General features: G+C 38.3%; 1 protein-coding gene across 1 annotated transcript; it reads left to right on the top strand.

Annotated features, from left to right (window-relative positions):
* The first annotated feature begins 172 nt into the window (after nt 1–172).
* LOC146330397 (germ cell-specific gene 1-like protein) lies at nt 173–11707 on the top strand. Its single transcript, XM_084715934.1, has 5 exons — nt 173–873; nt 5797–5844; nt 8788–8940; nt 10195–10306; nt 10904–11707. Exons 1-5 carry the CDS (start codon nt 585–587, stop codon nt 11196–11198), a joined length of 897 nt encoding a protein of 298 aa, XP_084572060.1. The 5' UTR covers nt 173–584; the 3' UTR covers nt 11199–11707.
* The last annotated feature ends 642 nt before the right edge of the window (nt 11708–12349 follow it).

Here is a 12349-nt window from a genome sequence, read left to right as displayed (position 1 = left end):
GTTTTGACAATGTATGGTCGACTTCCTGCCTTCTGTATTATAAGAAAAAAGCTCTGCCCCGTACCTGCTCTCCCCTGCAATATTTACCTTACTTAAATAAAATGCAAGTACTACAAACTGAGCATACTTCAGTAAAGTACTTGAGTAAATGTACTTAGTTACATTCCGCCTCTGCTTTTGTCCCACACATCAGCCGGCTGATAATCGCCAGCCTGCAGTTGATGAAGTGTTTGTGGGCGATGGAGGGAGGACAGACTTCCTGCTGACAGAGAGGAGGACAGGGACACAGAAAATCCCACTCTAGATGCGTCAAATCCTTTGACAACGTGACGTCCTATAGGCTGCGCGCTCGTGGGACACCGCGTGTGAAACGATGGAAATGTGACACTTTGGCGCACAGCTGTGTTCAACGCGGGGATGCTGTCTCTGTCCTGGACGTGTTCGGTTACTACGCAGCCTAATGGAATGTGTACCTCCCCAGGTGTGTTTGGAAATTAGCCGCCGGGGCTCGCGCACCTGCTCCACCTCGCACCCATGAACTTTTTGGTCCTCCGCGCTCCGCCGCCTCCTCCTCCTCTCGGACCATGAAGACGACGCGCAGGTGCAGGACCCTCCTGTCGGTTAGCTTGAACTTCTTCGCCCTGTTTTTCTCCATAACCGCGTTTATAACCACTTACTGGTGCGTGGGGACACAGAGAGTGCCCAAGCCGAAGTGCAGCAAGCTGCGGACGCACCAGTGCATCGACTACGGAGTGAACGAGACGGACCCCAACAAGGTGGTGTACAGCTGGGAGACCGGGGACGACCGCTTCCTCTTCAGACAGTTCCACACCGGCATCTGGTTCTCCTGCGAGGAGAACATCCACGATGAAAGTAAGAGCACAAGGTCTGTGGGGTGCAGTGGTGAAAAGTAACTTAGTACCACAGTTAAATAGATTTACAATATATATTTACTTCATTATGACTATTTTCTAATTTGTATTTTGTTCAGCAGACCAAAATAAGATATCATTTGCAACAGCACAACTTGCCTATGTGTATTTGAAATACTTAAAATACATTAATTCATTTTCATTTTATTTTTTTTATTATTAAATACGGAACATTTTTATCCCCAGTTCTAAACTGTAGAGGTTAAAATCACAGTCTTGGGCGAAATGCAAGTGAATAAACCTTCACTGAGTCAGTCAGTGGTCACTTTGACTCATAGAAACCACCCAGCATGCACCCCTGGTTTGACAGACTCCCTCCTCCAACATGTCCTGATTGGCTACTTTAAATCTATCGAGTGTGAAATAAGCAGAGCTCATCTTGTCAGTGCAGTGGGATTATAAAGTTAGACCCATACTGAGGCTGCTAAATGCCAAAGTTGTGATAATATCAGTTTGTATTGAATGTATTTTCATTTTACAAAATACCTGCATTTAAATTAGATACATTTTCTCATAGCAGTATTTTGCAGGACTGCGACTAATGATTATTTTCACAGTCAGTTAATCAGTTGATTATTTTCTTGATTAATTGATTAATGGTCAGTTGTTTTCAAATGACAGAAAATGGCAAAAAATGTCAATCAACGTTCCCAAAGTCCAAGATGCCATCCTCAAATGTCTTGTTTTACTCACAACTCAAGATATTCAGTTTACTGTTAAAATAGTATTGTATCGTAGTAGAAGTAGTTTTTCTTTAAAAAAAAATACTCAAACTGATTAATCAGTTATGAAAACAGTTGGCGATTAATTTGATAATCGAATGATAAAAGATATGTTTTGATGTATTTATGTCAATCTCGGCCAAGTACATTTACTCAAATACTGTACTTAAATACAACTTGACATAGTTGTATTTTACTTGAGTATTTCCATTTTATGTAACTTTATATTTCTGCTCCACTCCATCTCGTTTGTCTGGCAGCTTTAGTTGCTATGATCAAATTTTTATGATAAACTGAAAGATTAACTGCTTCGTTATGGATTGAGTAAAATAAAATGAGATATTTAAAGACCCTCTTGGATTAGCGGGAAAATGAATTACCACAAAGCAGAAAACAGGGCTGTTTTGTCTGCGTTCACAAAAAGTTGAGTTTTTGTACGGCAATATGCCTTATAAATAATATTTTGTTGGACTGAAACTCACATGATTATGTAATAAACACCTTAAGGTGAGTTTGGCGCATTGGACCCATTTAATACAATTGCAACATTATTAGTTATTATTACTACATTATAGTAGTACTAGTAGTAGTATTGTATGTAGTAGTATTATATATTTTCTTGATTAATCAGTTAGCTGTTTGGACAAAAAATATTTTTTGGTCAAATAACTCAGTATCAATGTTGCGATAATATTGTAGTGATGACTATTGGTATTTTCACAAAATATTAACACAATAAGATTTTGCATAAATAATCATTAGTAATATAGATATAGAGTAGATATAATAGTAGATATAAAGACCAAGTGGGTAAAGAAAAATAATAAAACAGCTACAACAGTCTTGTAAGTTCAGAAAATTAAATCACTTTACTATAATGCAGCCTTTAAAACCAGGAAAAGGATTTAGTTTGCAACATACACATTAATGCAGTTAAATATTATTCCAAAGCCATCATATATAATTATAAAAGACTGACAGAGACCATTTACTGCACAATGAGTAATCTTACTTTTGATACATTAAGTTACATGTTGTTGATAATACCTACATATTTTAATGTAAATAAGGTTGTGAATGTACCATTTGGACTATTTCCACAGTGTGGTACGGAGGCTTTTATTTGTGTAAAGGATCTGACTACTTCTTCCATCACTGGTGTGCAGTGTGTGGACGTGTGTGGGGCTGCTACTGAGCCAGCTTAACTCTATACGTCACCATTAGACACAGTTATTTGATGCTCAATGAGGCATTTTACTGCTTATATTCATGTGGTTAAGTGCAATGATTTATGGTACAACTGAGATGTTTAACTTTTAAGATACTGTTGTTGGAGGAACACAATGAAATTGTTTGGGTGAGAAAATGATTAAAAAGAGGTAAAACCTGACAGATGCTGCATTTTGGAGGCCGATACAGATACCGATATTAGGAAGTAAAAGAAATCAGATATTTATATATCAGGCAATTATTCATTAAAAGTTAACTTTTACTGGAATTTTTAAATAATTAGTAACAAAATTAAATAAACACAAATAGAACAACTTAAATTAAGAAAAAGGATAAAATATACATGAAATGCATATAAAATAACTGTATATATAACCTAAAAGATAAAAGAAAATAAAAACAATCTGTATTGTATTTTGTAAAAATATATGAGCAACATATTCACCGATACTGATGTACACTGATATTGCTGTGTGAGGCCAATATCGGACTGATAATATTGGCCAACTGGTATATCGGCCTGGCTCTAAAAAGAAGCCTTAAAGGAGAAATTTGTAATATATTTACCATAAAAAAATGATAAAATGACCATGATGTCATCAGAGATGAAGGAGACATGCCGAGTTGAAATACTCACTTCCCTGACAGCAAACCTACACCTGCAGTTTCCTTGAAATTTCTATTCCAGCCTGTAACTTCTGTTATTGTTTTCCTGTTTCATGTCTATTAGAGTTAAAATTAATGCTGAATGTTCATCAAATGAGTAAGTTTATTTTCATGAGTTGTATAAAATCATTAATAATCTTGCAGATGATGTAGTTGTTTATATCGACTTAATATTAAACTGAGCAATATGTTAATGGAGTCTGGCTGTCAGTGAGACAGGCAGTCACTGAACTCAAACTCCAGAGTTTGTATTTTCAGAGCAGTGGGGTTTTATTTTCAGGATAACAGGCTGAACTTTACATCTACTGACTGAGTTATAAACAGCTGATCAACTTACAGTGTAGGACTTGTTTCTTGTTATTGTCACATTACAGTTGCACTCATCTTGCACTCCTGCTGTGCTCCTGCAGCCTGCCTGAGCTTCCTGAAATCTGGGGAGGAGGGGGTGGGAGGAAACAACTTGCTTCATCCATAGACCAGTTCAGACCATCCATTAAATAGGATTGCAACCTATTTATTAATATACAGTCTATGGCTCCAACTCACTATTTGGACTGTAGTACTCATTTTTGGATGTGCAATTGTTGCATATTGCTCCTTTAATGTAGAAAAACAATTACTTTTGCACTGACTTTTGTTTAGATTGTGACTGAATAGCAGCGCAGTTTACTGAAGCAGACAGCAGGCTGAGCCTACAACCACCCACAATTCAAACAACAATATACAATACATAAACATTCAGCTCTGAAAATTTATCATCTTAACTCCCTCATTTGTCATAAAGGAACACTCAGTTCAAATGGAGATTAGTCGCTCTTTTTGAGTTATTCCATTTCATGAGTATTTCAAGATAATCTCCCTCCATCAGTCTACTTATCAAATTGCAGAGATCTGGTAAAATTGCTTTTATCTGGTTTTATCTGGCATGAAACACAGAGAGAGGCAACAGGAGCACATCTGAGCTTCACTGAGCAAAAAGGGAAGAAGGACACTTCAGATTCAGTACTGTACCCTGACCAGGGCTTTAGTGGGTGGCTATAAGCATTTCATAGTGGCAGAGTGTGATTACTTCACAGTTTAAGCCAAAGGGAAGAAGAAACAGTGAACGATGTGCAAACGAGCTTCATTTCTTCACTCAGGAAAATGGAAAAGGAATTGGATCAAACTGGAGTAATAGTCATTTAATATCAAGGAGCTTGAGGGGGACAATGAGCTGCAGAGGTAATGTCAGACGTGGTCCTATGGTGACTGAAAGTTCAGGTCAAAGGTGTGATCAGGCCAGATTAGTCCTCACTGGAATGGGATCGGTTCCACCATCCTTTTCATCACTCTAATATCGGCCTGTAATTGTGCTATTAATATTTTTATGATGCACAAGGCTAGAAATGACCCACACATTGAGATTATTCAAGAAGGAACTGCTAGCACATGTCTATCTCATAGACATGTGCTAGCTGAGACAGCTTGAGTTAATAAGGATTACGTAACGGGGGCCTTGATGAGTTTTTCCTCAAAACAGCTGTTGCCACCCTTCCTCTACCTGATTAAAGTGCTCCACTTACAACAAATCCAGCGACACACTCGGCTTGACAGATGACAGCAGGAAAACATCACATCTGTGGAAAATGTGCCGTGTCAAGGGTCATTTTTGATTGTTTGTGCAACTGACAGCGGCTCTCATTACGTCCCACAAAGCGCGTGTAAGGTTTGAGCGGTGTCAGCGTTATTAAAGTGCATCTTCTTTTTTCAGAGTTATATCTCTGTTTTATTATATCATTGTAATTCTGCGTGAAGTGCCTGTAATTCAATAGGACAAGAAGCAGATGTTGAGCAGGCTTTGCCAACACACCAGCTGGTGACACTGAGCCAGGAGCTCAAAAAGCTGCATTTCTGACACATCTGCCTCTTATTCAACATTCTGTTTATTTATTTTTGAACTTATGAATCGGGCAGGAGGTCACACTCCTGTCTGAGTCCATCCAATGAAACACACCTGGATGGAAATTGGGAATTAAACACAGATTAGGACTTGGACTGAAGCCTGTATCAGTGCTGCGCTAAGAGCATTTATTTATTCAGTTTTGTTTGTTAATCCTAAACCGCTCAACTCTGACCTTCCCTCCTCCACATATTATTCACTTATTTCTGAACTCCCGCATAATGAATTCAACATGAACTGTCGCCTGAAGATGCCACTGCTGGCGCGCTGAGCCAAATCGTGACAGTATGTTGTTTTTGTGCCGTAGGTGAGATGTGCCGAAGCTTCATCGACTTGGCCCCTGCGTCAGAGAAAGGTAAGTGTCCGCTGGTCATCATTATGAGATCCAACCATGACCAAAAGACCCTCAACAATCCCACTGAAGTCACTCAGGGGACAGTTAATATCTGTCTAGTGCAGTGGTTAAGGTTCTGATTGAAGGACTACACTACAGTAAGGGAATCTATAGCTAAATAGTCACAGGAAACATGAAATGAGTGAATGATGAATGCTTTTCTAAATGCAAATCTGTCAAAGCCATTGTGCTTGAGGCCTGGTTTGGAATAACAGAAGAGACACTGCAGTGCTGTAAATTAGGTTTACTGTGTTATCGAGACGTTCTTACAGATATGGCCATGAGCAAAGAGTGTAATGAATACAAGAAGCACTCCTACAACAATCTCCTTCTCTCCAAATAAACTGATCATGATCGATCATCAGCTCTCCTGATTATTTAGACACGGCCTGCTCAACCAAGGGGTGGGCATTTACATTTCTTATGTCTGACTTGTCAAGTTTGGAATTTAAATATGAAAAACAATGAGCCTTTTAATTTTTTTCTCACCTGCTCTTATGAGTGGAGGAAAAACATGTACAAAAGTGCATTAACATCTTTTTCAACTCAGTTTGAATCTCATGAAAACCCTCTGCCTGATTCAAAACTTTTAAAGAAAGTACGTGTAACAGACCTAACCAATGAATGGGCTAATTAGCCTCTTTCTCATTTAAAGAAATTATTTATTTGTACTTTTTTAAGGGTCATACCAATTGAAGAGGCCTGATTTAGCCAACAATGGTGCAATACAATCTCCAAAGCCAGAACTAGAACTTTCAAGCTAACAATGATGTTAAATTGACATTTTCAGAAAACTGCTTTTATTTATGAAAGTTTGTTATCAGAAAATTAACAATAAATAGATTTTATTTACTCTAGGGTTGCAATGGAACAAGATTTTTGTGGTACGATAACCATTTCTGAAAATATCATGATATACACTTACGGTACCGATATAACACTGAGTGAAGTGTGAGAAAATACTGATACACTTGAGTATTGAGTATGTGTTGTGATATTGCATCGATTCTCACAAACAGTGTATCATGATATCGTGTTACATACAATCTTCACTGTTAGGACTGCATAAAAAAGAAAACTTTTTAAACTCAGGGTTTATGCATATGTTAGTGTCTTCTTTATACTGTGATATTTTTCCCAAAATTAGATTAAAAAAGCAATATATCACCATGCTTACTGTATCACAGTATATCACAATATATTGAATTGTAACCAGTATATCATGAAATGTATCATGACACAAAATCACAGCCCTATCTGTACTGACATGTCATGTCATGAATCATGTTTGATCTACTTCTGTAACTCCTGAAATTCAATAAGCACTTAAGTTTTCATGGTGTTAGTTGTCTTTTTGCCATGAAACCATAGAGAAAGATGCAGCCACACAACATTTGGTGTTTTTACTTTTAGGGTTTTCAGCTGTGTTGACACTGTCATTTGAGAAATGTTCACTTCCTACTCTGTGAAGTGGCTGAATAGCTAGAAAGGCTGCAATTGAGATGCAATTACACTTGGCTTGATTCACTGGACAGCTGAATGAGATTTGGAGCTGACCGCTCTGACATCAGTTGAGATTCAGCATCTTTCCAGTTGGACATTTCAACATCAGCCTCTATGAGCTGCTTTAGGAACCACTGAGATGAAACCGAAATTGTCCACTTGTCCATAACATATCAGAGTCTGTTTTAAGATAGATGTTAAAAGAATGATTCACAGTTCAGTGTAATTATTGTCCCATTCAACAGTCAACACCAGCCTTTCAGCAAACGTCAGTACATTTAACTGTAAAGCCTGACAATCACAAGAAAATTCTAGTGTTTTTTAAATTTTGTCCTTATAGGGCCTTCTGACAAAATACAGTTTTTTTCTGTATCTTTTGCTTAAAATATATTTTGGGGCGTTTATGGAAATTTGTTGATCACAGACATATTTATTTTAGAAAAACCCACACAACACAACAACACATATTTTTGCACCATCATTGCTCTATCAGCTTATCACTACTTTTGGAAGTAGCTGGCTTGGTTATTTCAGCTGGCTTGGTTCTTTTCTTTTTTTTAAAACATGAATCTTTTTATTTATCTAAAAATCACCTTGGTGAGTATAATCTGAAGTAGTTTATATAACATACAGCTTATGAGAGTCAAGGAAATTTTTGTAAAAATTTATTGAAAAGACCGTTATTATCAAGTGCTCACTTGATAATAACTGCAATTTCCAAGTCAATATAATGACCGCCGGTTCCATATATAAAAACACATATAGATATCTCAGTATCCACTCTAAATTTATGAAGATTTCAATATTTACTCAGTTTATTTTAGAGTACGTGTCACAGATTGCATTATGAAATTCATGAATGCATGAGTAATTATTTAGGGATTTACAGATTAATTACCTTGTATATGTATGTATCATATTTGATATGCATATTTTCAACATAATTTTACAATAAAATAAGGTACAAAATATTATGTAATTATAAGTACAGAAAAAAATCATATTGAAATATTTTGTATCGATATTAATGTTATTCTCGCTGTAACTTTTTCGAAATTAGCAAATATTTCTGTGCTGAAAACATGCGAGTCACTCTGTGAAGGCAGCCTTGTTGGGTATTTCACTCACAGGACAGCTGCCACCTGCAGTGCACTGATAATCCACCAGAGGGCAGAAGACGTGTCTCAGCAATGTAAAGGTCTCCAAAACTCAGGCATCATATATGATGCAAGTGGCATTATAGGGTTGAAAGTACATGAAACAGCTGCACTCTGTACTAGGGCTGACTGTGGAGTTATTGTAATAAACTGTAAATTGTGTCACACCAGGATTTGAAATATGAAATATATACATATTTGATTTAAGTTGATGTTATTATAATCAAATGTGCCCGTTTTGCAGGGATGCTGTGGCTGTCACTGGTTTCTGAGATGTTGTACATAGTTCTGCTGGTGGTGGGCTTCAGCCTCATGTGTTTAGAACTGGTCCACTCCAGCAACGTCATTGATGGACTCAAGCTCAATGCCTTCGCTGCTGTCTTCACTGTGCTCTCAGGTAGTCCACTTTTACTTGTTATTAACTAAAGCGCTCTGAGTGTTTGTTTTTATTGCCCCGGATGCACTATAGTGAAGTGGCTGTGATTCCAGTTTCCACAAATTGATGGCATGATAACAATGCAAAATACAGGTGGACAATATGTCCAAGAAATATGTTTAATCAAAATCTAAATTATGATAAACTGTAGCAAGAATTGAAATAGCCTATGAATTTCTCGATTTGTACCATTAACATACGATCTTGAATTAATGATACTACACGGGTTTCAGACTACCTGAGTTTAATTTTAAAATTTAAACAGAAACCAAAAGATAAAATAGTCATAAAATAACACTCTTCAAGTAGTGACAACCATTAACATTGACCAGTATCAAGGTGGACAACATGACAGCTCAGCCAAAACATCTCCACTGCCCCCTGCTGGCTGGCTGCAGTAGAGGTCACCCACCCTCTCTATTTTGCAGATAGGACATGGACCCAACTAAAACATCAAAGTACACGAGAAATACATTTTTATCTAACATGGTTTATGTAATTTTAGGTAGTTCTTATCACACTGTTGTTTGTTCAAGTGCTCATTTTTCTGATCAGTTTGGTTTTAATTTGTTATTGTAAGCTATAAAAGGAGGTTTCATATCATTTTTGACAGCTGAGCTCTGTCGAGTCTCCAACCCTGATCACTAATGGGCACACTGTTATATCACCAACACAAAAAGGTAGTGCTCGTATTTAGGATATTTTGCCTTCAGATTTGTAGAGAGGAAATAGAATCAAATCTTCCATCGTTATTTATTTCAATGCTCACTACTCAACTGCATTGTTGCTGATGCTGATGTGTAGTAATTTGTCCAAACAGCATAACCATCTAATTGGCTACATCATTCTATTAGTTTGTTCACATTGTGCAGATCAACAAGTCAGTGAAGTAATGTGAAGTTTGGAAACAGAAGTAAGATGACATTAAGTACTGCAATCTCCAGGCTTTTAAAGTTATAGTTTTGTTGACTTGTATGCTTACTTTATTTAAAATGTTTCCAACAATGTTCAAACAGAGAAATCCATAATTTATTCAAAGTAATGCTGCGTTTCCTGCCGCCTGTTGCTAGCTATGTTTGCCAGCTAAGGAAGTTGGCAAACATCGCTAAAAACTTTACCACATTACCTCGTCCATGAATACGATTTCTTTGTACACATTTTCTTTCTGAACTGTATGTCATGCAGCCAGCTAACTACCCACATATATAATTTCAGGTCTTCTTGGCATGGTGGCTCATGTGATGTACACGCAGGTCTTCCAGGTCACTGTCAGCCTCGGCCCACCTGACTGGAGGCCCTACAACTGGGACTACGGCTGGTCCTTCTGGTATGACATAAATATCACACACCAGAATCATATGAAGCTCTGCTAGATCAGTAAAGTACAGTCAACTCACCCTTTAGGAGATGGATTCCATTCTGCATGTCACAGCCCCAAATAGTGGGTTGTAGCTCCGCTCTCACCTCTCCCTGGCATCACTGTCTCTAATGAAAAAAGCCCAAAGCTCTCATGTTATGGCAGGATTAGGCTTTGGTGTCCAAAGCCCCAATACAGGCGTGATTGGGATTGCATAAGGGGATAATATTTCACTCCTTTACAATATACTCAGTATGCTGAGAATTCCTTTCAGAGGCTAAACAATTCTTGACCTTTTGTGGGCATTAACCAACCTGTGCAAAAACTACACGAAGCAGTGATTTGATATCTCACATGTGACTCAGCATGTTTGAGCGGAGCAGAAGGACTTAAAGTGACTGATGCTAATCTCAGCGAACAAAAATTTTGCGAAAAAATGTCAAAATGCAGTTTGGATCGTTTCCCAACATGGAGGCTCACCATCTTTTCATCACAAAAGCCAGCATCAGTGTTACCACGTGCTGAATTACAACATGAATTTGTCTTTTCTTTTCTGTTCTCTATCAGCATGGCCTGGGCGTCCTTCACCTGCTGCATGGGCGCTTCGGTCACCACCCTAAACTCCTACACCAAGACCGTCATCGAGTTCAGGCACAAGCGCAAGACCTTCGAGCAAAGCATCCGCGAGGAGCACGCACGGGAGGCTTTTGGATATTTCCGGGAACACTCCGTTCACTCCATCTCCAAATCTGTGGAGGTTTATTCCAGCCAGACACCGAAAAGCGGCAGGAAAACTCCCATACCTGCCGACTCGCTGGACCTGAGTGACATTGCAGCGTCTCTGGGGGAAGAACAGTGCTAAACGGGACAGGACAGCGGGGGGTGACGTTTCTCTTGATGTGGCAACTTGATGGGCAGAGGCGCTGTTGTCGATATCTGGGCGGTGTTTAGTATAGCATGAACACAGGACAGGAATTCAGGCTACATCATCAGCTCCACCTGAAACATTTTAACACTGCCTTAATTGTGGGTGTGTTGTTGGCATCACTGAGCTTCAAGTTACACAGGAACTTCAAACCAGCTGGTAACTGGAAGAAATGGACAAGCAAATGGACATTCTCACTGCTGAAAGTGTTTTCTCTGTTTGTGTAACCCACCACAATGTAGATTTAAAAGAGACTTTTAAGTATACCCATAGAAATAGAGTGAGGATCTTTCAGATGCTAATAGCCTTATTAAACATGTTTCAGTCAGTCAAATCAAATCAATGCAAAGACATGGTGACACTTTAACAGGTTTCATTATCACAGAAAAGCCACAAATACTTCCTGCAAATGATGTGCCTACACAAACCAGAAATTGTAAATAAGTCGTGGAATGTAAGTGTGTGGTCTTTTTGTACATAGAATGGTTGTGGAAAATTGTTTATCATTTTTCTTCCAGATGTTCACAATCAGTGACTTTTACTGACTCACTAAGCCCAAAAGAGAATTTGCAACCAGGTAAGGAAAAACCGACAGAAATACTTGTAACACAAACCTTTGTAGCATGAAGGTTCATATGAACACCTGATGGAAACGATCAGCAGCCAGTATAGTATCACACATTTCCAGTACAGTTTGTCATTTTCATTTAATGTTTCTGCTTTGATTGGAGGAAAATAAATACTCGATGCTGTAAAGATGTCTCTTTTCAGAGTGTATCAGGTGAATATGCTGGATATACAAGTTTCCCTCCACTCAAAACTGTGTTTCAGGATTGGGGGGGGCATATCAATACATTAGGTTGCTTTCTGTCACACCGACACAGAAATTAAAGGCAAACTATGCAGGATTCCCAAAAAACAGGGCTTAGACTCATACAAAAAAAAACCTTTCAATCATCACCCACTACCCACCAGAAGTGTGAGGCAGTTCCTGAATCTGCAGACACCTTTCTTATTATTTTGCTGAGCTCGGGGCTCTTTACCAAACCAAAACAGGAGTGTTTGATGTCATGGGAATGAAATTCAAC

Source organism: Lutjanus erythropterus, chromosome 3 (assembly GCF_056507025.1).
Source record: "Lutjanus erythropterus isolate fLutEry1 chromosome 3, fLutEry1.hap2, whole genome shotgun sequence".
Taxonomy (NCBI): Eukaryota; Metazoa; Chordata; class Actinopteri; order Lutjaniformes; family Lutjanidae; genus Lutjanus; species Lutjanus erythropterus.
The sequence above is the reverse complement of the archived record's forward strand: the minus strand, read 5'-3'. Positions and strand labels throughout refer to the sequence as shown.